Genomic DNA, 27758 nt, shown 5'->3' with positions numbered 1-27758 from the left:
TAATTCACGTGGTCTGCTTTATTTCTCGTAGTAGTACCATCATAATAGGCATCTATTAGGGATGTCAATGACGAAGTTGGTGGACTTAACCTATTTCTACATTTGAACCCTATTCACAATAGCCCATCCCTCAAAATATGGGCGCCATCTAGCTAATGATTTCTTAATCCATAAGTAGTTGTGAATTCCTTCCTTGGAATCTATTGTACCCAGCTTTATATGTCTTCTGTTCAGATTTATAATCCAAACTAATGCAGTCAGATCTGGCACCCACTTTTCTTCCGCCACAATGTCTTGTTCTGGAGCTCCTTCCAGAAATCTATCTACTTCGAGCTATGACCCAGGTCTTCCTGAAGAGCTGCATGAAAGCCAGTGTCTATTTTGGACCCTGTGGGGGTTATGAGGCAGTGAATTTGGGTGAAGGGGGAGCAGGAATTGCCACCTTCTCCGCTTCTGATCCTGGTTGATTGAAGGGGGGGCATTGCCACCTGTTCCATGTGTGATCCTGGCCGAGTCAAGGCAGGGAGCAGGCATTGCCACCTGCTCCATGCGCGATCCTGGCCGAGTCAAGGCAGGGAGCAGGCATTGCCACCTGCTCCGCTTCTGATACTAGTTGACTGAAGGTGGGGGGGGGCAGGCATTGCCACCTGCTCCATGCGTGATCCTGGCCAAGTCAAGGCAGGGAGAAGGCATTGCCACCTGCTCCGCTTCTGATCCTAGTTGACTGAAGGTGGGGGGGCAGGCATTGCCACCTGCTCCATGCGTGATCCTGGCCAAGTCAAGGCAGGGAGCAGGCATTGCCACCTGCTCCGCTTCTGATCCTGGTTGACTGAAGGTTGGGGGGGGCGGGCATTGCCACCTGCTCCATGTGTGATCCTGGCCAAGTCAAGGCAGGGAGCAGGCATTGCCACCTGCTCCGCTTCTGATCCTGGTTGACTGAAGGTTGGGGGGGGGCATTGCCACCTGCTCCATGCGCGATCCTGGCCAAGTCAAGGCAGGGAGCAGGCATTGCCACCTGCTCCGCTTCTGATCCAGGTTGACTGAAGGTGGGGGGGGCAGGCATTGCCACCTGCTCCATGCGCGATCCTGGCTGAGTCAAGGCAGGGAGCAGGTATTGCCTCCTGCTCCTGGCCTGGCTTTCCTGACACAGCAGTGCCCTCTGGAGGTCTGCCAGGGTAGGAAGTGAGTTGTCTGGAACACACTTATTCTTTTTTATAGTAGGATAAAGTAAAAAAGTAACAAATGGCAGCAATATTTGTATTTTCCAATATCCTGATTCCTTTGTGCTTCCTGTCGCCCGAAGAAAAAGGGGGAGAAAGGAACAAAATCCAAAATCTTCTCGTTATTTTTATATATTAGAAATTGTCAGAGATGGTGTTCTGATTGATAACATTTAGAATAAAGTAATTTTATTTCTTTTTTAAATCTGTGCATCAAATCTGCCAATCTGCTCTTTTGCTGTGTTACACCAGAGCTGAAGCTATGCTCCCTTCAACAGACAGTCATTACCTGCAAGGGGGTGGTGGTGGGATATATAAAAATAAGGAGTAGAAGAACAAGCAGTTGTTAGTCCACAGTGAAAATAAGGATAGGATTTATCCAGAAGGTAAGAATACAAATTATTCCATGCTTCTGATATTTCCGCTTCGTTTAAAGTTAGAGGGGTTTTTTTTGAAAAAATTAACTTAATCTAGGTACAGTTCGATAGTTTATCTCTGCACTGTTATAAATCTCTAATGAATAAGTTCTCTGTACTTTGTAAGTACAGAGAATTTCAGAAACTCTCTTTCTAGTGAAGTCAGATGCTGATGGGGATTTACCAGCATTCCAAGCTAAGTTGTAATTCCAAGGCAAATCTTTAGAAATAAGAAAAAAAATGTAGGTTTGTGGGAAAAGGGGGGGGGAATGGGTATAAAGGGGGTGGTCAAACTTTACCAGCAACAGCCCTTGCTGACTTACAGTGCAATCCTAAGGAGAGTTACTCCAGTCTGAGCCCATTGAAGTCAATGGGCTCAGATTGCAGTAACTCTCCTTAGGATTGCATGGTTAGATGTTATCAGAACCCAGGTGGGGTCTGAATAAATCAGGCAAGCATTCCATGGATTCACCTATCAGGTCTCCCTCATAAGGAGAGGTGTATGGATAGAAAAATACATTTCTTCTGAACTGGCATAAATACATCTACAACAAGATAAGTACGGACTGTTTTAAAAATGGTCCTGTTCAGGTTGCCATTTCCCCGGATGACCGAAAAGATGATTTTTTCAAACACAACTTTCTTCCAGACTCTAACCATTTATATGGTTTCTCTGCTGAATGGATTCGCGGATGCACAATAAGGCCTGATCTCTGAGAAAACGTCTTTTCACACTACACACATTTATATGGTTTCTCCTGTCCAGATTCATCGATGATCAGTAAGCTGTGTACTGAGAGTAAAGGTCTTCCATTCTCAATACGTTTATATGGCTTCTCCCCTGTGTGGATTCGTCGATGGGCAGTAAGATGTTTTTTCCGTGTATAGGTCTTCCCACACTCGATGCATTTATATGGTCTCTCCCCTGTATGGATACGTTTATGGATAGTAAGCTCTGTACTCCAAGCATATGCCTTTCCACACTCCATGCATTTATATGGTTTCTCCCCTGTGTGGCTTCGTCGATGGGAAGTAAGGTGGGCCATCTGAAGAAAGCTCTTCCCACAATCCACACAGTGATATGGTCTCTCGCCGGTGTGGATTCGGCGATGGACAATAAGGTGGGCTATCTGAGGAAAGCTCTTCCCACACTCCACACATTTATATGGTTTCTCCCCTGTGTGACTTCGTCGATGGACAATAAGATGTGGCTTCCGAGCAAAGCTCTTCCCACACTCCACACAGTGATATGGTTTCTCCCCTGTGTGCATTCGTTGATGGACGTTAAGTGCTGTACTCTGAGCAAACATCTTCCCACACTCCACACATTTATATGGTTTCTCCGCTGTCTGGATTCGTAGATGGTCCCTTAGATGTGTACTCTTAGCAAAGGTCTTCCCACTCTCCCTGTATTTATATGGTTTCTCTCCTCTGTGGATTCGTCGATGGACAGAACGGTGAGCCCTTTGAGTAAAGCTCTTCCCACACTCCATGCATTTATATGGTTTCTCCCCTGTGTGAGTTCGTTGATGGTCCATAAGATATGAATTGTCAGAAAAGCTCTTCCCACACTCTACACATTTATACGGCTTCTCCCCTGTGTGGATTCTTTGATGTACAGTAAGCCTTGAATTTCGAGCAAATGTCTTCCCACAGTCCATACATTTGTATGGTTTCTCCCCTGTGTGGATTTGTCGATGAACAGTAAGTAGAGCCCTCCGAGCAAAGCTCTTCCCACACTCCATGCATTTATATGGTTTCTCCCCTGTGTGTATTCGTTGATGAACAGTAAGCTGTGGACTGTGAACAAAGCTCTTCCCACACTCAAAACATTCAAATGGTTTCTCCCCTGTATGGATTCGGTGGTGGACAGTAAGCTCTGGATTATGAGCAAAGGTCTTTCCACACTCCACACATTTATATGGTCTCTCCCCTGTGTGTATTCGTCGATGGACATTAAAATGTGACTTGTCAGCAAAGCTCTTCCCACACTCCACACATTTATATGGCTTCTCACCTGTGTGTATTCGTTGATGGAGAGTAAGATGTGTACTCCGTGTAAAGCTCTTCCCACACTCCATGCATTTATATGGTTTCTCCCCTGTGTGGATTCGTCGATGGACATTAAGATATGAACTGTCAGCAAAACTCTTCCCGCACTCCACACATTTATATGGTTTCTCCCCTGTGTGGATTCTTTGATGTTCAGTAAGATATGAACTGTCAGCAAAGTTCTTCCCGCATTCCACACATTTATATGGTTTCTCCCCTGTGTGACTTCGTCGATGGATAGTAAGACGTGCACTGTGAGCAAAGCTCTTCCCACACTCTACACATTTATATGGCTTCTCCCCTGTGTGGATTCGTCGATGGACAGTAAGATGTGTATTCCGAACAAAGCTCTTCCCACATTCCATGCATTTATACGGTTTCACCCTTGTATGTATTCGTTGATGGATAGTAAATTCTTCATTCTGAAAAAAGCTCTTTCCACACTCGGCGCAATTATAGGGTTTCTCCAGTATGTGGATTCGTTGATGGACAGTAAGGTTTCCGTTCTGAACAAAGCTCTTCCCACAGAGCTCACATTTATGTGGTTTCTCTCCTGTATGAATTTGTTGATGAGATGATTCCTCCCCTTTTGTCCCAATGCTGCTTCTCTTCTGTTCTCCTTCCAATGGGAGTTCTTCCAGTTCTTCCTGAGGCTTTCTTTGGGTACCCTCAATCTCTGGAATAAAGAGGAGACTCGTTAGACCTTCAAACAAAAGCAGAATTAAGAGGGAAAGGCCATTAACAACTCTTGATAACAGGACAGAAATCCTGTTAACAGGAGACATATCCTTCCATGTATTAATAAATAAATAATCCAGCCTTTAATTACTCATTGTTTTCTACCTAGAAGACAAACTTTGTATTTGTATGTGTTGAAATACATTTTGTTTGTTTTATCTGTTATCCAGATGGTCAAGATCATTCTGAATCTTGATTCCATCTTCTACAGTATTTGCTACCAATCCTAATTTAGTATCATTTGGAACTTTAACAAGTATCCCCTCTATTCCTTCAGCCAAGTCATTTATAAAGACTTTGAACAAGAGAGGGCCCAGGACATATCCCTGAGGCTATGCCGCTTGTCATTCCTCTCCAAGAAGATGAAGAACCATTTACAAGCACACTTTTGCTACAACCTGTTACCTAATCACAAATCCACTTAGCAGCAGCATCAAAATCGCATTTGTCAACAAATGCTGACAAGAAACCCTTACTGAAGTCAAGAAAAACTATGTCTGCAGAATTCCCCTCATCTGCCAAAATAGTGACTCAATCTAAAAAGGATATAAGGTCAGTCTAGCATGACTTGCTCTTGAGGAACCCAGGCTCGCTCCTGGTAATCAGCCTGCTTTTTGAAATGTTCCAGGAGTGATTCGTTCAGGATTTGTTCGAACACATTTCCAGGTATGGATGTGAAGCTGAAAGATCAGTAGTTACCTGGATCCTCCTTTTCCCCCTCCTGGACAATGGGGACAACATATGCCCATCTTCGATCTTCTGGCACCTTACCTGCTCTCCAAGAATTCTCAAAGATGCTCAAAGATTCTTACAGATTGTCGGTTATAAAAAGAGTCTCCAAAATTACACCAGTAAGTTCCATAGTTCCATTAGTACCTTAGGATGCAATCTAGCCCAGGGGACATGTTTTCAGTTAAGGAAACTAGGTGTTTACGTACCACCCCGACATCTACCCTAGGCTACAACATCCTTCATCATGTATTCTCTTTTTGCCAGCTTGAGCACACTATTCTTGGGAAGAGGAGATTGCCAGGTTGAGCACACTATTCTTGGGAAGAGGCAAACTAGAAACGGAACAGTTCTTCCCTCTCTCTGTCACCTGTTAAGATCCCACTTCCTCTCTCTGCAGCGAGCCTACCAATTCCAAGGGGACTCAGACGAACTTCTGTCTTTACAGGCAACATCTCTCTGAATGCTGGTTGCCAGCAGGGCAATCCCAGAGGGAGGCTTTGGCTCTGCCCCTCTGCTTCTGAATCACAGACTCATACAGACTCATAGAATCATAGGGTTGGAAGTGACGCCTACATCTACAGCACACTGGAGTGGTCTCGGACCAATCACTCTTCCCAAGTTTTTCCTACTTCACAGGGTCGTTGTGCAAGTAAATGGAATAGGGGTGAGCACAGACTGCCAGCCCATGGTCCGTCGATTTTCACAGACCACGAACTTTTCACAGGCCAGCCTCATTCACGGACCGGTCCGCCAGTCTGTCACCCGTCACTTCCAGCAGCCCTGGCTCCACCCCCTTCATATCCAGAGAGCCCAAACTCGCAGAGAATCTTCAGCAGCCTCTCCTCCAGCCACTCTCCAAGTTTGGTCAAGATTGCTTTTCAGACGTCTGAGTTACAGACCCGCAAAGCAGCCACCTCCAGGAAACTTGCAGTACATACCAGGAGTCACAAATGCCAATTGACTTGCATTGGCTAGCAGCACCAAAAAGTTGGTGAGGCAAAATCAAAAAAATGAGGCAAAATCAAACAGAATAGGGTGGGGAAAGAGCCCCCTTACACAGTCACCTTCCCAGCTGTTGCCTAGAGAACTAATTCTTGCTGGCATAGAGACGGATGGGAGCTCTGCGGTTGGCAGGCAGAGCTATCAAGGTTTTAAGAGCTAGGATTGGCTGCCATAGATGGTGAGACCGCCTTTGAAGAATGGGAGCTCTGTGGTTGGCAGGCAGAGCTGCCTATCAAGGTTTTGAGGGCTAAGATTGGCTGCAGAACATCCACCTCTCCGTTGCAGAATTCTGGCTCCTTGCTCCGTAGAGCAGAATGGGAGCTTTCTGATTGGCAAGCAGAGCTGCCTATCAAGTTTTTAAGTGCTAAAAAAAGGGCTGCAAATGTCCCCTCCATTGCCTAGGGAATTGGCAGATCGGCACCAGGATGTCTAGACTCATGGACCACAGCACAACAGATCGGCCCAAACGGACTAAAACTTGTGAAAATGTAAGTCCCACAAACCACATGTTCATGAACCACAAACCAGGCCAGACCGTGTCAAATTTAGGTCCGTTTTTCAGACCGTGCCCACCTCTAAAATGAAATGATCTCACCAATTCTGCTTTGTATTCCTTGGGAAAAAAGGCAGGATAAAAGGTAAAAACTCACAGAAAACAACAAATAGAAGGATGGAACTGCTGCCCGCCTCCCTAAAGATCACCTTCCCTGGCCTCATCACACCCTAGTCCAATCCTCTCTCCCCAAAAGAGTACTGCCAGTCAGAAGAAACACCACCCTATTAAGATCTCCCTGCCCCCCCAGCTCTGCTCTCAGGGCCCCTAAGTAGAAAGATTGGCAGTCACCACCAGAGACAAGGCCTTTTCAGTGGTAGCTCCTCCCTTCTAGAAGCTTGCTTGGAGCTTATATTGTTATCTTTCTAGCACCTGGTGAAAATATTTTCGTTTTAATCAGGCTTTGAACAAAAAGGTTTCTCATTCTTAGGTGTTCTGCGGTTTGCTTTTCTCCTGAGAAATATTCTGATCCTAGTTTAAATTTTGTTACTAATAATTCATGTTGTGTTACCTGGAGAGTCATTTAAATAAATAAATAAATGTTGAATGTAACTGGATAGTGTATACAAGTTTCCTCCAAGATCAGGCACCAATAAGCCTACATTTTGTTCTCTGTTCTAACTGTTTGAGAAATCTTTCCTATCTATTTTTGACTGTTTCCTCTTCAAAAATCGCTCTCTTCTCCAGTGAATGAAGGCTAGCCAAGGAGGTCCTATCCGGATACACCAGAAAATGGTCCGTACAAAGAGGTTCGTACCTGCTGATCTCTCTCTTTCTTCTGGGTCCTGGAAAAATGGATGTCCATTTCCTTGAATGATGGAAATACTCTCAGGTTTGGGAACCAGAAGTCCTAATTTTGGGAAAAGAAAGAGAAAAGTTACTGCATGAGAGGGAAGGAGGCTAGTGCTTGGATCCAGAAGAATCTGTCTGCTGATCCCGCTGGTGGCCCAGAGCAGAGGAGGGGGCAAGGCACTCCAGCACAGGGAAGGGAAGCCCTAGCCCAGACAGAGCCACAATGGTACAGGATCTCAGCCTCCTTCAAAGGCATGCAAGAGCCAGCATCCCAGTCTGACACCATCGAAGGTGGCCCTGAAGAAGGTCCATTAAGGACTCCTCTTTCTTTTGAGAGACTCTATACTCCTTGTGGGGAGGGAATGGTGTTGATGGATCCCCAAAACCTTTAATTCCTACTAAAGATATTTTTTTTAACACATCTATCTTTTTTTTTTTTTTTGAAAATTTTTTTATTGGGTTAGAACATTTTTATTTTTACATTACAGTCAATTTTCCCCTAATTTTTCGTTTCTAACCCCCTCCCTTTCCCCCCCTTTTGTTGACTTCCAACAGCTTTCCCACCCTCTGTCCCTTTTCCCTTACTTCTATTAAATTCCTCTGTCTAAAACAGATATACATTCTCCATTATATTAAGCAGTACATCTTTAACTCCTTTACTTATTATACACCCAAACTATACGTCTTTAGATAAACAATTTATCCCATTTTCCAGTTTTGAATATTTCTATATAAACCTATATATCATAAACCATAAAAATTTCCCACATTTAAATCAAACAATTTGATTTGTTCTCTATATATTACTCATTTCAACTTTTTATGGTAATTCTATATAACTCCTCGCATAATCAATCAATTTAACTCTTCTGTACATTCAGTTTGGTGCATATAAATCTTATCAAAGAAAGAAAATATTGTTATTTACTCAATCCTCATGTTTAAACCTTATCATTAATTATTCTCTATCAATGTTCTATCAGTTAACCTATACATATCTATATATATCTCAATCAATTAATCTAACTGCTTATAAATTCACATTTCTCTTCCTCCCCCGGTAAAGTCACCCCTCTCTTTTATACTTTTATTATACTTCAGTAGTTCTCAAACTGCCACAGTTTTCCTCCCACCTCCCATTTCTTCTCCAGATATTGTTTCAGCTTCTCCCAGTCTGTGTTAAACTGCCCTGAGTCCAGATCTCTCAGTTTTCTTGTCATCTTGTCCATTTCAGCCATATACAGCAATTTGTAGATCCAATCTTCAATAGTTGGCACTTCTTGTACTTTCCATTTCTGCGCATACAAAAGTCTAGCTGCTGCAGTCATATAAAAAATCAACGTCCTATGATGGGCTGGAATTCCCTCCATTCCCAAGTTTAGCAGCAGGAGTTCTGGGTTCTTATTTATTTGAAACTGTAAAATTTCACTCATTTCTCTTATTATTTCCCCCCAGAACTGCCTAGCTACCTCACACGACCACCACATATGATAGAGGGAGCCCTCATGTTTCTTACATTTCCAGCATTTATTAGAAGTATTCAAGTTCCCTAGCGCAATCTTCTTTGGTGTCATGTACCAACGATAGATCATTTTGAAAATGTTCTCTTTAATATTAATGCATGTCGTTGTCTTCATTGTAGTTTTCCACAAGTATTCCCATGCCTCCATTGTTATTTCTTTATTGAAATTTATAGCCCATTTCACCATCTGTGTTTTAACTATCTCATCCTCAGTATACCATTTCAACAGTACTTGGTATACCTTGGATATTCTTTTCTTGTCTTCTTTAAGAAGGGTCTGCTCTAGTTCCGAGTTCTCTGTTCGTATGCCCCCTTTTGCAAAGTCCGAGTTGTATAAGTCTCTAATCTGTCTATACTGGAACCAATCATAGTTAGGTGATAGTTCCTCTTGCGTCTTTATTCTAAGTTTAGATACTTCAATCTTAGTTATTTCTTTGTACGTTAAACATTGTTGTTCATTATCCACAGCTCTCGGATCTATCACCTCATATGGAACCACCCACAAGGGGGTTCCTTCTTGTAGGTAAGTTCTGTACTTCTTCCAGATTGTATATAGACTTCTCCTTACGAAATGATGCAGGAACATCGAGTTGACCTTTACTTTGTCATGCCATAGGTATGCGTGCCATCCAAAAATTTTTTTATATCCCTCTAGGGCTAATAGTTTCTTATTCTTTAATGTCATCCACTCTTTTAGCCAAACTAGGCAGATTGCATCATGGTAAAGTCTCAGATTGGGCAGTTGCATTCCGCCTCTCTCCTTTGCATCTTGTAGAACTTTTACTTTCACTCGAGGCTTCTTGCCTGCCCAAACAAAATCTGATATTTTCCTCTGCCATTTTTCAAATTGTTTAGAGTCTCTGATGATTGGTATTGTCTGTAACAAAAACATTACTCTTGGTAACACATTCATCTTAACTGCTGCAATCCTGCCCAACCATGACAAATTCAGTCTATTCCATTTGATCAAGTCTCTCTCTATCTGAGTCCATAATTTTTCATAATTATTCTTGAACAAATCTATATTTTTTGCAGTCAGCTCAACTCCCAAATATTTCACCTTACTAGTTACTTCACAGTCCGTTGTTTCCATTAACAATTGTTGTTTCTGCTTAGTCATGTTTTTACATAGTATCTTTGACTTCTTTTTATTAATGAAGAAACCTGCCAAGTCACCAAACTCCTTAATCTTATCTATCACTTTTGGCATGTTCTCCAATGGATCTTCTACAATTAACATTATGTCATCTGCAAATGCTCTAACCTTGTATGAATAGTCCTTTATTTTTATTCCTCGTATTTCCTCGTCTTGTCGTATTTGTATCATCAGAATCTCCAATACTAATATGAACAACAATGGAGATAACGGGCAACCTTGTCTTGTTCCTTTACTAATCGTCAATTTCTTGGTCAGTTCATCATTCACTACAATTGCTGCAGTCTGGTCCCTATATATTTCTTTAATTGCTCTGATGAATCTTTCTCCCAATTGTAGCTTTTCCATAGTGGCAAACAAAAAATCCCAGTTTAAATTGTCAAACGCTTTTTCAGCGTCTACAAAGAAGAAACCAACCTCTTTATCGCAACGCTTGTCATAGTATTCAATAGCATTGATCACTGTCCTTAAATTGTCTCTTATTTGTCTGTCCGGCAAAAAACCTGCTTGTTCTTCCTCTATAACTTCCGAGAGCCACCCCTTCAGTCTCTCCGCCAATATCTTTGCAAAAATTTTATAATCATTGTTAAGTAATGATATAGGCCTGTAATTTTTCACGCTAGTCAGATCTTGGCCCTCTTTTGGGATCAATGATATATTCGCTTCGCTCCAAGTGTCTGGAATTCTTTGATCCCTAAAAACTCCGTTCATCACCTCTTTTAGGAATGGTGCCAGTTCGTTGGCCATTGTCTTATAAAATTTAGCCGTAAGTCCATCTGGCCCTGGCGCCTTTCCTAGATTTGCGGATTGTATTGCCATACTTATTTCCTCGTCAGTTACTTCACTGTTCAACTTATTTCTCCAAGCTTCCGAGATCTCTGGAAGTTTGGTTTTCTCCAAATATGATGCTATTGATTCTTTGTTTACTTCTTTTTTATTATACAGCTTAGCGTAAAATTTATAAAAGGCTCTGCTAATGGTAGTCTGCTCCAAATACGTTTTGTTTTCTTCACAAATTTTATTTATTATTTTCTTTTCCCTTTTCTTCTTTAATTGCCATGCCAAATATTTCCCAGGTTTATTAGCACCCTCAAAAGCTTTTTGATTCAGTCTTTTAAGGTTCCACTCCAATTCTTTATTACTCATTGCTGTTAACTGTTCTTGAAGAATTTTGATTTCCTGATGTATTTTCTTTTTCCCTGGTCTCTTTTTTAACTGTACTTCTTTGGCCTTTATTTTCTCCTCAATCTCTTGTCTTTTCTCCTCTTTCTTTTTCCTTGCTCTACCATTTAAGTCCATTAGTATGCCCCTTACAACCGCCTTATACGCGTCCCAAACTTTACTGGTTGGTACTTCTTTATTCACGTTGTATTGTATAAAAAACTTAGTCTCTCTTCTCAATATTTCCATATTCTCACTTTCCTGTAACAAGTCCTCATTTATTCTCCAGGCTTTCCTTTTTCTCCTTTTTCCAAATTTCCACATAATTGGGTTGTGATCTGAGCCTACCATCGGCATTATTTCTACCTCCTTAGTCCATAACGCTAAGTCCTTTGAGGCCCAGATCATATCAATTCTTGATAATGTAAGATGCCTTGCAGAATAAAAAGTAAACTGTCTGGTTTTAGGATATTCTCTCCTCCATACGTCTTCGAGAGTCTCTTGTTGAATCAACTCAAAAAAAAGCTTTGGCAATAGTCCTCTTTTCTTTTGTGCTTTTGTAGTCTTTTTGTCTAGTTCCAAATCTGTCACTCCATTGAAATCTCCAGCAAGAATTATCTGGTCATATACAAGATCGTCTAAGTGCTTCCTTAAGTCCTCAAAGAAGCTTTCCTTTGCACCGTTAGGTGCATAAAGTCCGACTACCAACACTCTCTTTAAGTTCCAATTACATTCCACTGCTACAAATCTAGCTTCCACATCTCTCATAACAAATTTTGGCTGCAGCTCCTCTTTTATATACAACACCACTCCTCTTTTTTTCTTGTTGGAAGCCGCTACAAATTCTTTGCCCAATTTTCCAGATTTTAAATATTTTACATCCTGTTTTCTAATATGGGTCTCCTGCAAACAAACAATATCACATTTTTGTTTTAGTAGCCAATGAAAAATATTTTTTCTCTTATTCGGTGAGTTTAGTCCATTTACATTCCAAGATAATACTTTACACTCCATATTCATGGTTTTGTTGGTAAGTCTTTTTCATTGTCCTTAATGAATCTCTCCATCTCCCGCTCAGATCTGATACGCTTTTTTGCCCCACCAAACTCAAAGGACACTCCTTCCGGTAACTCCCATCTGTACCTAATGTTCATGTCCTTCAAAGTCTGAATTAACACTCTATATTTTTTCCTGTCCAATAACACTGATCTGGGCAATTCCTTCATTATGATAATCGTCTTGCCATCAATCTCCAATGGATCTTGAAATTGTTTTGTCACAATCCTCTCTTTCATATTTCTAGTTGTAAACTGCACGATCACATCCCTTGGTAGTTTCCTCTGGGTTGCAATTCTCGAGTTCACACGATACGCCACATCTAGGATAGCCACAATTTCCTCCTCCTCCTTCCCCAGGTATTCAGCCAACACCTCAGTCATCTGTTCTTGCGCTGACTTCCCTTCAACTTCTGGCAGACCACGAAAACGAAGCTGCTTCTCCATGTGTTTAGTTTCTGCAACTGACATCCTCCCCTTTACCAATCTCATCTCTGTTTGTTGCGTTTCTATTAAATTCTCCATCGCGTCTTCTACTGTTTTGACTCTCTGTTTCGTTCCTTGTAATTCACTGCTAATCGTTTCCACGCCTTTTTTCACTTCTGACAGCTCCGACTTTACTGTCTGTGTAACTTCTTTGACCTCTTTAATAAGCTCCAATTTCGTGTCCTTAAGTTCTTTCATCATGTCTATAAGTTTTTTGTCCAAATTTTCTATTGCCGATTGCCACTCTTTTTTCGACATCGTGGGGCTTGCTTTAGCTCGCTCCCACGAATCTGCTCTCTTCCTCAGCTCCGTGGCGTATAATTAAACGTTTTCCTTTTTTTCAAATGTCCCAATCTTTGCCAAAATTAATTTTTTATATCCAAAATGTCGGGCGTCTTTTCTCTATGGTTTCTCTATGTTATTATAATCCAAGATGGCCTACTTCCTCTTCCGCTGAAGCCACGACCCTTCCACTTTCAAAAATGGCGATTCCCCACTTCCTGTCCCTTGGCAAGGGCCGCTTCCCTCCAGCCACTCTATTGTTGTTACGCACTTCCTGTCTCCCGTCTTCCCACAGCAGGTCTCGCGATGGTGTCTTTTTCCCACAGCTCCAAAACCACAGGTATTCAAAACAATAGTCCGATTTTTGTAATAACTTCTTTAAACTTAGTCTCTTTTAAAATACAACTCCTGCCGAGTCTTCACCTCCTTTTCACTAGTCTGTTGCAGTTTAAAAATCTACTTTCTTTCCTCTCTGTTTTTGTCAATCTGTCCCGTTTCAAGAGATAGTGATCTTTACCTTCTCTTCAACTTTCTCGGGTTGTAATCGCTGTTTCGATCTTAAATTCTCCTCTCGACTTCCCTCCCCGATCGAAGCTTGGGTATGTAGGTCTTATGCCAGCCGAATTGGCCCCAAAATTGCCGCAGAGATTATAGCCGACCCGTCGCAAGGTGGGACCTCAAGGATCGGGGGGGAGACTCCTTGTGTAGAGCCCCCCCTCGTCCGAGATCTAGCTCACCCTAGGGTCTTGAGCGTTCTTTGCCTGCTCCCCGCCTGAGAGCAGTCGGCCGCGGGTTATTTTCACCCCTCCGGCCAGTTAAAACGGCAATCCGGTCAGCTCCGCAAATGGAGCTGCGTTAGACCTCCATGAATCCCAAACCGGAAGTCTTTTAACACATCTATCTGATTTTCTGATCGGAATGTTGCTCATCCCGCCCTTCCTTGAGGGGGCTCATAACAGCATTTCCTCCAGTCTACTGCCTTTCTAAAAGGGTGTCCTACTTTGACTTAAATAGCAGGTTGACACACAGGGATTCAGCAGGAAAAACTCTTTGTGACACAGACCAAAACTTAATCTGCTCAAATTCAAGTTTCCGTGGTTTGTTCTTCAAGGCTTTGACACACCCTTTCCTGCCTGGGTTGACCATGCCGAAGCCTACACTGGTGTCAGTAGAATAAACACAGTGGAATGACCCCAATTCCTCCCTTCGCCCCCCCCCATCCCCATACTGGCATCTTCCTCATGCCCAACGGGAGACCAAAAGGTCCTTGGAGTAAGGAAATGTCTCTTTGCACTTTGTAAAATGTGCAGCAAGAGCCCTGTATAAATCCAAATAATATTATGTTTGTTATTTAAAATGCTGGCTTCCTTGGCTGCTCCAAAAGGCCCATGAGGAGGCCTTGTTGACATCTTCTTAGTTTACAACCCCGTATTTTAGCTTACAAATTAATCCTTGGGGAAATCCAATCGATATGCAGAAGTCCCTCCCTTGCACACCCCACTAGCCTACTGAGAATCTCTACTGAAGGCTGAAGGAGCGACTTCAGCCTTCAGCAGCTGGGAAGGAAGGGAAAGGGGGACCCTTACCCAGAGAGGCCACATTCTGAAAATTCTCCTCCATGACTTCCTTGTAAAGGCTTCTTTTTTCCGCATCCAGTAGAGCCCACTCCTCCTTGGTGAAATGAACAGACACGTCCTCGAAGGTCACCGGACCCTGAAAAGAGAAAAAAAGAAACCCCTCTATCTTCTTAGATACTGTAACAAATCTCCCCCTTATGAGGACAAGCTGAAATGGCTATAATTAGAAGCTTCTTTGCAGCATTCAAACTTCCAGCAGACCTTTCCATTTTCTCCTTCTAATGAATGGACAGATAGAAGCCAATGCAAGGGGAGCAAATTCTTCTCCCTGGGCTAGGGAGGGGAGGGTGGTGCACGAAGTCACCCAGGTTCATGAACTGCAGTTCCACACTTACCTGCTCTGACCACGTGGAAGTTGCTTTATTTCTGCTGCAAAGAGTTGGCAAAGAATTTATTGTTGGTTTCAAGGCCTCACCTGGAAGGATGAAAAGATAATTGGAAGACATTCGAAATATTTCAAGTATTTAGCATTTCACTTCTGTGTGTGGGGAAAAAAAGAATCTCCCTCTCTTGGTTCATGGTCACAACAACCCTTGCATCCTTATTTAGGATGATGTTTTGATTCCCTCCATTTGCTCAATCCAATCTTGCTACAGTTATCATATACAAATACAGGCCTGATTCTCCAATGGTACAGAATTCACAGCGTGAAGAAGGAAGAACTCAGAAATGAAAAGTAGAAGCAGCCGTGAACGCACTAACAGAATTGCAGCTACCATGTCCCAAGAATCTCTTTTCATATGTGAAGGACAGGCACATAGGGGAAAAGGCAGGCTTGCTTTTGCTGAAGTACCACTGCCCACTTTGCTGGGTGGTGCTTCTTGTCCATCTCCCGGTGCAGGTCATCCACCAGGGTGACCAAGGCTGTTTCTAAACAATTTGCTTTATCCAGGAAAGCTTGAATTTGTCCAGTCGCCACCTGCTCAATCACCTTATTCAGGAAAGGAACATTTCAGACGGGTCAATTAAGAAATTCTGGGTCCTGTTACGCTTCTTTAGATGTGGGTGCAACACTGTCTGTTTTGAGGCTGGGGCAACTATTCCTCCCCTTAAAGAGGCATTCTCTCCCGCTCAGACCCAGTCAACCAGGCCCACCCTAGCAGATAAGCAGGTGGTAGGCCTCAAGCTCCAAGGATCCTGCCCACATCCTCAGATTAAATACACTCAAAAGAGGCCATCGAATGGGTATGGCAGCCCTTTTGATCTTACCCAGAAAAGCTGCTCCCGGGTAACACTCGATGTTTTCCTGCACCTGAAACAGAAAGGGGAAAGAAAGGGGAAAGTTGAGAAAAGGAGCAGGAAAAATGCTGGGTGGTGGTGGAGAGGGGGGAGGGGGTTTCTAAAAAAGTTGGATGTGTGGATTCTAAGGATATCCTTGATCATATCCTGTGCCTCACATACTATCTAGAGGAATCCCTCTTACCTCCTGGTCTGGATTCTTGTCCTCTGCTTGGCTCAGGAGGAACCCTTCTGCCAGGGCCACTGCCTGGCAACTGGTCTCTGGCCTGCATTCCCTGACCCAGCTCTCCATCTCTGGGGGCAGGATGGCCAGGAACTGCTCCAGGATCACCAGGTCCAGGATCTCCCTCTTGCTGTTCCTTTCTGGCTTCAGCCACTGGAGGCAAAGGCGGTGGAGTCGGCTGCAGACCTTTCGGGGCCCTTCAGCCTCCTGGTAACAGAAGTGCCGGAATTGCTGGCGCTCCACATCTGAAGGGGGAAACTCCTCTCCCAGGCTCTTCCGCAAGGTTCCTTCCCACAGTTCCCTTCTGCTCCCATCTTCTGTGGCATCAGAGCCTTTTCTTTCTTCTGGACCGACTGAGTCCAGCTGTTCCATCCTCCTCCCTTCCTCTCCAAACAGCCTCCACCTGCACCAGTCAATCACCTTCCTCCTCTACCAGATTCTTTTTTCAAGGCAAGTGTTGGATAAATGACCTCCTGCAATGAATAGACTCATCTGTTGCACACACACAAACACAGAAACCTGCATGTAAAGAGGTGACCCATGACTCACGAAAGCTCATGGAATTCCCTGGAACGAAGAGTGTTCTTTAAGCAAAGGTGGGATGGAGCAAGTGAAGAGGAACTTCCACAGAGCAAGCAGAAAGGTTCCTCTCTGCTGAATCTATGCATTCCTAAACTATTTCTAAACTAACGATTCCTGCAGCATTCAGATGCCAGAGATCATTACATGGGGTGCATATTTACAAAATAGTTGCAAAGTTAGAAGGAGTCAAATAGGAACAGATCAGAGCAAGAAAGAGTCCAAGAGATACGGCATCTGTCTAATTATGCTGCAGACAACCAGAGAAGATTTCAACAGCAGGTCGACTTGTTCATGGAAGTCGCCAGAGCCATGGAGGACCTAACAACTCAGTGGGGAATCCACAAATGGAGGGAAAATGAAACATCAACATTTATAATAAATACGGAGCATATTCATGTGCAAAGTGCTTATAAATACTTATGTTCATCTAATAAATATTCATACAAATATACATTTCCAATATACAAATTAGATACCCATAAATACAATAATAACTACAGCTGCATGAGTAAAGTTCATAGATTCTCTAATGTGAAGTAAATATCACAGTTGAAGCCCAGAAGAAGACTAATCCAACTAGAATCCCACAGGTAAGTATATCCCAAAAGTCTTTTTTCAAAAATTCTTTTAGACACAAAGGAAGTACACAAGCACCTCCTGTGTGAAGTAAGGTAGGAGTTCAACAGGTGTATCTTCTACCATTCCTTCCAGTAACTATTTTATATCCATCTCACAAAAGTAGAGATGGTATGAAGAACCAAACAAGTCCCGAAGAAATCACTCACAGGTAAAGCTCTCAAGGTGTATAAATTTTCCAATAACAAACTTCCTTCTTATTTTGTAGGTGGAAACAAGAGGATGGAAGGGGACCCGAAGGACCCCACAGCCCAACAAGTGGCCGGCTAAATATTCCAACTTGTTTCATACATACAACATCATCCGGGACAGGAAAGTCATACCACCCATACACCCATATACTGAAATACAAATAATTCATAAACAAACAACAATAAATCATTACTAAACTGTACAAGCAGTGACTCCCAATGAATTAATAACAACACCTTCCTATTAGAGGAGCTTACCACAATGTCTTCTGATAACAACGTTCACTGCATTCTCTCGGCGGGCCTAGCAGATGTTTCATTTCCCCTCCATTTGTGGATTTCCCACCGAGTTGTTAGGTTCTGATAGTGGAGGTGCCTCCTGGTTGGGTTTCAGAGCCACGGGGGAGGCAAAGGCGAAGAAGGGGACTCTGATTTGAAACCCAGCAGGCCGCCAACCCACTGATTGGATTCATATCTTTCCACTAACTGTGCAGACAAGCACTCCAATGGTGCAATCCTAAGCAGAGTTACTCCAGCCTAAATCCATTGAAATTTACGAGTTTAGGCTGGAGTAACACTGCTTAGGATTCCACTGTAAATATCCTAACAAGTTGGTAGAGCTTTATATGCCAAATACAAATGAGATTTTTGAAGGGTACCTTTTAAAGTAAGGAGTTGATCTGTTAATACTATCTTGATAGGTTGCTTTTAGTCTAGAAAGCCCTATTTGTTATCATTTAACGATCTATGTTTTTATACTCTGCTAGATTTTGAATTAATAACCATTAATCTTTTATGTTTTCATTATGATGTGCTTTTTAAGCCACCTCGGGCAGGCTCTCTGGAGAGGCAGTATTAAAATTCTCTAAATAAACAAATATCTTTGTCATACAAGAAAGCAAAGCCAGGCAGAGATCTTTCAATCTTTGTTGGCTGATTTGAGAAACCTGAGTCTGACACGTGACTTCACTGGGCTTGTGGACTCATTAAGAATGGATCAGATTGTCTCAGGTGCCCATGACTTGGAGAGGACAGGTGGATTTCTTGAAGCCAAAGATCTTCCATAAGCAAAGGCAACTAACCAAAATGCACCAGCCTGCAGAAGTCACCCAGAAGACAATGAAAAGTTGTGCTGTGGGCAGCGTTCGACCTTCAGTAAAACATAGCAAAGTGAAAAAAGGAACCCTCCAAAAATTCAAGTTTGGTATTCCAGAACACCAAGAAAAATCAGGAAGGCTGCATGAGAACAAGACGACTCTACAGCAGCAGGTTTATGTAAAAAAATTACAGGGCTGCATTTCTATCTATGTCCCATTGCAGCAGCTTTGCTCCTCTGAGCAGGACATTCTATAGGTGCCACTCTGAAAATGAGCAAAATGTACAGTTGCCCAGTGTTGCCCAAATTGCTATCCACATGAAAACCCTATATTCTGCAAAGGCGTCCCCTTGCTGACACAGAAGAAACACAGTGCAAAAACAAGATTCCAAGGCACAGATCCTCATGCCTCCTTAGCATTGTTAAATGGGGTTCCCCAAAACTTATCATCATATCACTCCACAAGTCCAGGGCCACATGAGTTTCGGGGGGCCCCATGTAAAAATCCTTACGGTCCATGAGGATCTGTGTTTTTGAATCAAAGTTTGGCACCCATGCATGGCTGCACTCCTTTTTATAAAGGGAATGCTTCTTGTTCCCAGATATCCCGGCACTGCCACAATATATTGGGGGCGGAGCAGAGGGGCAAAGGCTTCATCATCACTTACATGTCCAGGCCAGGGCGTGTCTTTTGTTGCCTGCAAATGGCGAACATGTGAATGCAAAACTGAATTATTCAAGAGGGTTTTCTCCTCAGGGAATATGTTGACTATGCAGTAAGGAAATGATTCAGGGAGATATGCTGCGGCAATAATGCTCCTGTTGGATAGTTGCTCCGCAGTGTTGATATGTTTTATCAATTTAGTTAAGTTTTGTTTCAGCATCGTTTCAGCTCTGTATCAGATTTCTGCTTTGTTTTTCAAATTTCGACTGCATTGATGATCAAATTTCCTAGCAACTGATCATATTGGATTACGCTCTTTAATCTGCCGTGAGTCTCATGGAGAAGGTCGGATTATAAATTACGTATAAGCAAATAAAATAAAGCCACGTCAAAAGAGAGGCTATTTTGCTACAGATCGCAGACAGCAGCAGAACGCAAATAAAAACCGGCAGGAGAAGCATCCCTTCTTGCAAGAAGGACTCATCTCCACTCCCAGGGAAGAGGAGCTGCCAGAGAGCAAGCCGGAAAGCCCTGGAGGTCAATGGAGGCCAAAAGCAGGGAGGCATTTTGCAAAGGAAAAATTAGTCCATTACTTACCTCTATTTGAAAAGTCCTCCCGGCTCCCTCCTCTCCCCTTCCCCTCTCAACAAAGGAAGTGTCTGCGGCAAGCCAAGTGGCCATCTCTCGTCTGGCCTCTCTAGGAATACGGACTCCTTCCTTTTAACCCTTAGGTTGACTCTCCGGAAAGCAGAAAGGAGCGGACCCACTTCTGCCTCCGCCCTGCCCGAGGGTGCATTTTTACATTAGGACCATCATTAGAAGCGCGTAAACTTCCGAGGACAGGGTAAAAGCCGAAACGAGCATTAAACAAATAGTAGTACTGCAAAGAACAGACGGAAGCATCAATGATACTGGAGAACAGTATTTTGAAAAAGAGGTTCCTTCTCGTCCTAAACAATTCCTTTCACAGCTTCCACTCCAAATCTCCAAGAATTTCCCAAGCAGGAGTTGGCAACCTAAGATGGGGGATGCTGAGGACGGTGGAGCAGTAAATGTCCTACTCTTAAAATATAAGAGATAAGGAAGATAAGGGGCTTCTAAGCAGGAGCAGCTTTGCTGTTATGACCTCCAGGAGAAAATTCTCGATGGGTTGGCAGCCTATGGTACAACTTTTCCTGAGTGCCCCCCTTCTCTAGTCAGCCAGGAGGACCAATAAGGTTGGCTAGGCAAGAATCAGCCGGTGGTGCAGGAAAACCTGGTGTGGCAGCTGCTGCCGGTCTGCCTCACTTGGCTTCTCATTGCCCCACTGGCTCCAGCAGTGATCCCCCTTGACCAGAGGCACCAGCCCCAGATGAGGCAAGGATGAGCCGAGGGGGACAGGCAGCAACAGTCCTTGGCTTCGCTTTGATGCTGGCTGCCGCTGCTGGCACGTGCTTGTACATTAGCCTATTCGCTGGTGGCCCCCATCTGATGAGGCAGTGGGGCTGGAAGAGGGAAGGGAGCCAGTGGGGGTGAAGAGCTGTTCTCCGTGGCTATTTGTGCCACGCTGTGCACCCTGTTGCTAAGTCATAGAGAACTTTAAAGGAGATTATGATATGGGAATTAACAGTCTAATAGGAATAAGATGGCAAATGTGGCGGGAGGCTCGGGAGGCATCCTCTGGTCTATGCAGAGAGGAATGAAGGACGTTGGCAGTGGCATTTTGGGGCATGGGAGTGCCAGTGCTGTTAAATGAATGAGTTAAGATGTTGGAATACTTCCATTATGCAGGAGGTGGCAAGCCTGAGAACACATTCCTAGGACTAAGCCCCACTGAATAAACTGAGACTTACTTCTGAGTAGACCTGCTTAGGGTTTCTCCCAGCCATGTCCCCAAAGGGCATTTGGCCCAGGCTTGATGCTGTTGGAAGTATGTCCCCACCCTCGCTTCCCATGGCATTGTGGTGTGTTTGTACACCTCCACAGTTTTTCCCTACTTGTCTCTGATCTTTCCTAAACCTGCAGTTTTGGAGAACTCTGGATATCTGTCTTGTAGGTGAGAAAGTTCCAATTTTTCTAGCGTAGCCCACACGGCAGCCATTTTCCCTTCTCTCCCCAGCAGCATTCATTCCCTCTGGCATAGGGTTGCCAGATCCCCGTAGCCCCCCCCCCCCCACACACACACACCGGTGGGAGATGTGAGGCCCAGCTCCTACCTGGGTGTTTTCTGTTTCACGGCTGGCTTATGTGACATCATCATGCAGGTCAAAGGCCAATAAACTACGTATATTAGATGTATTGACGAAGGCTTATATTAGGTATATTAGGTTGGTTGGTGAGCCTTAGAAAGTTGTGTTGCAGAGTATTTTTTGTTGTTGTTGAAAATGAGTTTTATTTGGGAACAAGTTAATAAAATTTAAACAGTGTCCCATTCTTATTTCTAAAATATTGTTGTCCAGCATCTTTAATGTATCCTACTGTTTTTGACAGGACTAGTATTTAGGACTGCCAGTCCCCTGGTGGGGACAGAGGATCCCACTCTCACAGCCTCCTCTTGCCACAATCACTCACCTGGCCAGCGGGTGGGAAAGGCTTGAGAAATGGACTCAGTAGCTCTGGAATGCACTCCTACACACTCCAGAGCCTTCCTTGTTGCTCCGGGAAAGACATCATTCCCAGTGTTAGAGGGAAGGCTCTAAGCATGTGCACAAGGTAAAGACTATAGGAACATGCTCCCCACAATCCTCACGGGGGGACCTGGAAACCGTACTAATATTTGTTTAATACTAGTATTAACTAGAATGGTTTATTCCAGGAGCTTTTAGGAAAAGGAAAGAGTTAACACACTAGCGATATTTCAGTATTTTCATTTCTAAAATCTTGTTCTGCAGTGTCTTTAATGCTTCATACGGTTTTAATGCTTCACACTACCATTTATTTAGTGTATGTTCTGTGGCATTCCTGGAGCTTTTTGGCAGGGAAAGGGTTAACAAACTAGTGATATTTCAGTATTTCCTGTTCCTGAGGACTGGAAGGTAGCTAATGTTGTCCCCATCTTTAAAAAAGGTTCCAGGGGAGATCCGGGAAATTACAGGCCAGTCAGCCTGACGTCAATACCGGGTAAGTTGGTGGAAACTATTATCAAAAATAAAATTAGTGGGCACATTGATGACCAAAAGCTGATGAGGAAAACTCAGCATGGGTTCTGTAAGGGAAGATCTTGTCTCACCAATCTGTTAGAGTTCTTTGAGGGAGTGAACAAACAAGTGGACAAGGGAGACCCGATAGATATTGTTTATCTTGACTTCCAGAAAGCTTTTGACAAAGTTCCTCATCAAAGGCTCCTAAGTAAGCTCAGTAGCTATGGGATAAAGGGCCAAGTCCTCTTGTGGATCGAAAACTGGCTAATTAATAGGAAACAGAGAGTGAGCATAAACGGGCACTTCTCACAGTGGAGGGTGGTGAGCAGTGGGGTGCCACAGGGGTCGGTATTGGGTCCAATGCTTTTTAACTTGTTTATTAATGATTTGGAATTGGGATTAAGCAGTGAAGTGGCTAAATTTGCAGATGACACGAAATTGTTCAGGGTGGTGAAAGCCAGAGAGGATTGTGAGGCACTCCAAAGGGATCTGTTGAGGCTAGAAGAGTGGGCATCCATGTGGCAAATGAGGTTCAATGTAGCCAAGTGCAAAGTAATGCACATTGGAACCAAAAATCCAAAATATAAATACAAGTTGATGGGGTCTGAACTGGCGGAGACTGACCAAGAGAGAGATCTTGGAGTCATGATAGATAACTCACTAAAAACGTCAGCACAGTGTTCGACTGCCATAAAAAAAGCTAATGCTATGCTAGGGGTTATTAGGAAAGGGATTGAAAACAAATCAGCCGGTATCATAATGCCTCTGTATAAATCGATGGTGAGGCCTCATTTGGAGTACTGTGTACAGTTCTGGTCGCCACACCTTAAAAAAGATATCATAGCACTGGAAAAAGTACAGAGAAGGGCAACTAAAATGATTAAAGGGTTGGAACACTTTCCCTATGAGGAAAGATTGAGGCGCTTGGGGCTCTTTAGCCTGGAGAAAAGACGACTGAGGGGAGACATGATAGAGGTTTACAAGATAATGCACGGGTTAGAGAAGGTCGAGAAAGATGTGTTTTTCTCCCTTTCTCACAATACAAGAACTCGTGGGCACTCTATGAAATTATTGAGCAGTCGGGTTAGAACAGATAGAAGAAAATACTACTTTACACAAAGGGTGATAAACACATGGAATTCGTTGCCACAGGAGGTGGTGGCAGCTACAAGCATTGCCAGCTTCAAGAGGGGACTGGACAAATATATGGAGCAGAGGTCCATCAGTGGCTATTAGCCACAGGAGATAGATGGTATTCTCTTTGTGGGGAGGTGGTGCTCTGTTGTCTTGGTGCTGGAAGGAAGGCAGTGGGAGGGCTTCTGGTGTCCTGGCCTCACTGACAGTCCTTTAGATGGCACTGGATTTCTAGCCACTGTGTGTGACAGAATGTTGGACTGGATGGGCCACTGGCCTGATCCAACATGGCTTTGCTTATGTTCTTATGTTCTTATTTTCATTCTTAAAATATTGTTCTCTGGTGTCTTTAATGCTTTCCAGTTTTTTGTGGTACTGGTATTTATTTAGTGTTTGTTCCAGCCTGTTTTGTGCTGCTGTCAGAGCATTTTGCAGGAAAACAATCAATAAAAGCATGCCGGTCGCTAAGGATTTTTAAAGGACCTCTTACCTACCAGTAGCCAGAGGGCTCCCTGTTTTGGGTGTCTTGATTTGTGAAAAGTCATTGGCTGTTGAGGGAATATAATTTGAAAGCAGAGTACTCAGAGAAAAAATTCTCTAACACCAGTTCAGCATTTTCCGTTTCTAAAATATTGTTTTCTGGTGTCTTTAATGCTTTGCACAGTTTTTTGTGGTATTGGTATTTATTTAGTGCCCATTCCGGCCTGTTTTATGCTGTTCCTGGAGCATTTCGACAGGGAAAGGGTTAATGAAAGCATTATAGTCCACGTTTCCATTTCTAAAATATTGTTCTGCAGTGTCTTTCATGTTTCCGACTGTATTTTGTGAAACTAGCATTCATTTAGTGCCTGTTCCAGCCCATTCCCTGGTGTCCAGGAGCATTTTAGTTGGGAAAAGGTTAATAAAAGCATGCCAGTCTAGTGTTTTCATTTCCAAAATATTGTTCTGCGGTGTCTTTAATGCTTCCACTGTTTTTTGTTGTATTGGCATTTAGTTAGTGCCCCGGCCTGTTTTGTTGTTTCGGGAGCCTTTTGGCAGGGAGAGGGTTAATAAAAGCATGATATTTCCATGTTCTCTTTTCTAAAATATTATTTTCCAGGGTCTTTAACACATCCCCTTTTTTTTGGCTGTACCATTATTTGTTTAATGCCCGTTCTGGCCTGTTCAAGTTTTTACCTTGTTCCAGATATGTCTATTTTGCCTTTCTCCTGAGACTCAGCCACTTACAGTTTGAGATCTTTTGGTTAGTTGAAATAAAAGCTATTGTACTCCTGTTTATCCGTATTTTACCAGGGAATATTCCTTCTTTCCTGTTATGAATGAAAACACATCCTTGTGGAGAGGTTGGCAATGGCTATGCAGTGCACACTATGCATATAAATTATAACACTGGACCAAATGTTCCTTTTAAAAAAGCCTTATGCGCGATTGCTGTGCCTCTCCCTGTAAACCCACCCCCATCCAAGGTGTATAACCCCAAAGGAGCATTCATGTGTGCAAATTTCCTTCCTTCCAGCCTGCAACACTTTGCGCTTGAGCTCGTTTTCAACTTTTTGTTGGCTGGGTTCTTACAGCCAGCAGACCCGCTCTGGGGAAAAAAAAGTTGCAAGAGGGCTGAGTCACGACTGGAAAAAGCCTGAGCTGTCACTTAGAGGGGAGGTTAGCAGGAGATGGCTCAGTCTGACTCCAACATGCGAAAACACACGTAGGTTAGCCCAGCAAGGCAGCATCTTCACTGATGCAGACAGGAGAGCGATGGGGGGAGCGCCTTTGGCTCCTTCTCGGGTGCGGAACCGCACGTATGGTGGGCGTGGCCGGAGCGATCAGATTGGCCAGCAGCAGCCCAGACGTTCGACTCATTTGCATCTCCCTCCTGCATCTGGGAGAAGCATCTTCACTTCCAACCGGAGCACCACAACAAAGAAGCCTGTTTGAACCACAGCATTTTAAGGCAGGTCCGAGAGTGACCGGCGGAGAACCCTTTTTGTCCTCTACTCTCCAAGGAGTTCGCTGCATGTTTTGCTCAGTCGAAAGCAAAACAAACTGGCTTCCTCCTAGGTGAGTATGTCTGGATTATTGGAAGACTGAAAAGTTTCCTGTAAGATAGAACGGGGGGGGGGGGGGGAGATATACTATGCTACTTTATAGAATATGGGCAGGTATATTTGTTAATTATGTAACTTTTATTATTTTGGTTTACAGTCTGCCTTTCTCCCTGAAAGGTGGCTTATGGGGGGTGGGGGGAGGATAGGCTTTAACAACCCAGAACCATGTAGAAGAACGTGATTTGAGTCCAGTAGCACCTTAAAGACCAACCGGATTTTCTAGAATATAAGCTTTTCAGCATCAAGTTCCCATCATCAGATACGATGCTATTGGACTAAAATCTTGCTCTTCAACTGCAGACCAACATGGCTACCCACCTGAAACCATTACCACATAGTGGTAAGAGAAAAGCTGCAGCTGTCAAATCTCTTAGCTGATGTTAAGGACTGCCCTAATTTAGACACCTTTCAGGTAAATCATTTGACAGAAGGACGTTTCAGACAGTTTGCTTCTTTCAAGCAACTGCTTGTTCCACTTAGTCACAGATGGGCATCTCAAGTAGATCAGTGCCCAAGGAGTTAGATATGACCTGCTGCTCACAGCCTGGTTTGTAAAATGAGAAAGATCAATTGCTTCCTTAGTACAAGGAACTAAGTTAAAAGGAGAAATGTTTGGCCTCTTATTCTTGATTCTCCTGGGTTCTGATACACTTTTGTCATTGGTTGAATTAAGGAAACTTGGAAGACAACTTGGAGGACAGATCAGGGAAATGGAAGGGACTGGTTTCAGAAATGGACAAAGAAAGAACACACTATGAGTGGCCTACATACAGCATCAGCAGGCAGTTAGTAGCCTCTCAAAAGAATGACATCAAGGAAAAGTATATTATAAAATGCTGTTATCATTTCAGTTGAATTATAAGCAACAATCCAGTTTGCAGAGGAGTTAGCCGTGTTAGTCTGTAGTAGCAAAATCAAAAAGAGTCCAGTAGCACCTTTAAGACTGACCAACTTTATTGTAGCTTTTGAGAATCACAGTTCTCTTCGTCAGATGCATGTTTGTGTAGGTTAGGAGTGCAGAACTCTAATCTGGAGAGCCGAGTTTGATTCCCCACTCCTCCACTTAAAGCCAGCTGGCTGACCTTGGGCTAGTCACAGTTCTCTAGAGCTCTCTCAGACCCACCCACCTCACAGGGTGTTTTGTTGTGGGGATAACAACATATGGTTGTTGGGGGTTTTCCGGGCTGTATTGCCGTGGTCTTGGCATTGTAGTTCCTGACGTTTCGCCAGCAGCTGTGGCTGGCATCTTCAGAGGTGTAGCACCAGCCACAGCTGCTGGCGAAACGTCAGGAACTACAATGCCAAGACCACGGCAATACAGCCCGGAAAACCCCCAACAACCATCGTTCTCCGGCCGTGAAAGCCTTCGACAATACATCGATAACAACATACTTTGTAAATCGCTCTGAGTGGACATTAAGTTGTCCTGAAGAGTGGTATATAAATCAAATATGATTATTAATCTTAATTTCCTAAAAACTTGATATAAATTTCGTACTGAACCATGTATAGGTCCTTCTTTTTCAAAACTGTTAATGTTGATCATGTTTGTTGAAAGCTGAAAACCAGTTTGCCTGAGATATATATCATCATCACAGTACAAAGGCATGCATGTCTTTGCCGGCTAGGTCATTTAAAATCTGCTTATACCAGGAACTGAGATCGCCATTTACAATTCAAGAAAATTTTAAATTCTATTCCACCCAACTCCATATCAATGGGATTTCCTCTTCTCAAAGGCAAATCAGACAAGTGTAACTTCATTTTGTGTAACAGGTATATTGTGCATGCCCCCAGGGTTTTCTCTTCCCAATTCTTGCAAGCGTTTTACCTTCAAGTAGTAGTTGAGGAAGTCTAATTGAGCGGCATGTAGAAGAGACATGCCTGTGATAAATTTTGTCTGTCATTTTGCCTTTTTAATGGCATTTTTCCACCTTACCATACCAATCATATATTTAGGAAGTT

General features: G+C 43.3%; 1 protein-coding gene across 1 annotated transcript; it reads right to left on the bottom strand.

Annotated features, from left to right (window-relative positions):
- Positions 1 to 2060: 2060 nt before the first annotated feature.
- On the bottom strand, positions 2061 to 16335 carry LOC129324741 (zinc finger protein 420-like). Its single transcript, XM_054972126.1, has 6 exons — positions 16228 to 16335; positions 16014 to 16056; positions 15140 to 15219; positions 14754 to 14880; positions 7336 to 7563; positions 2061 to 4391 (listed from the first exon to the last, which is right to left on the bottom strand). Exons 1-6 carry the CDS (start codon positions 16333 to 16335, stop codon positions 2371 to 2373), a joined length of 2607 nt encoding a protein of 868 aa, XP_054828101.1. The 3' UTR covers positions 2061 to 2370.
- Between the last annotated feature and the right edge of the window lie 11423 nt (positions 16336 to 27758).

Source organism: Eublepharis macularius, chromosome 2 (assembly GCF_028583425.1).
Source record: "Eublepharis macularius isolate TG4126 chromosome 2, MPM_Emac_v1.0, whole genome shotgun sequence".
NCBI classification, from domain to species: Eukaryota; Metazoa; Chordata; class Lepidosauria; order Squamata; family Eublepharidae; genus Eublepharis; species Eublepharis macularius.
This window is presented reverse-complemented; position numbering and strand designations above follow the sequence as displayed.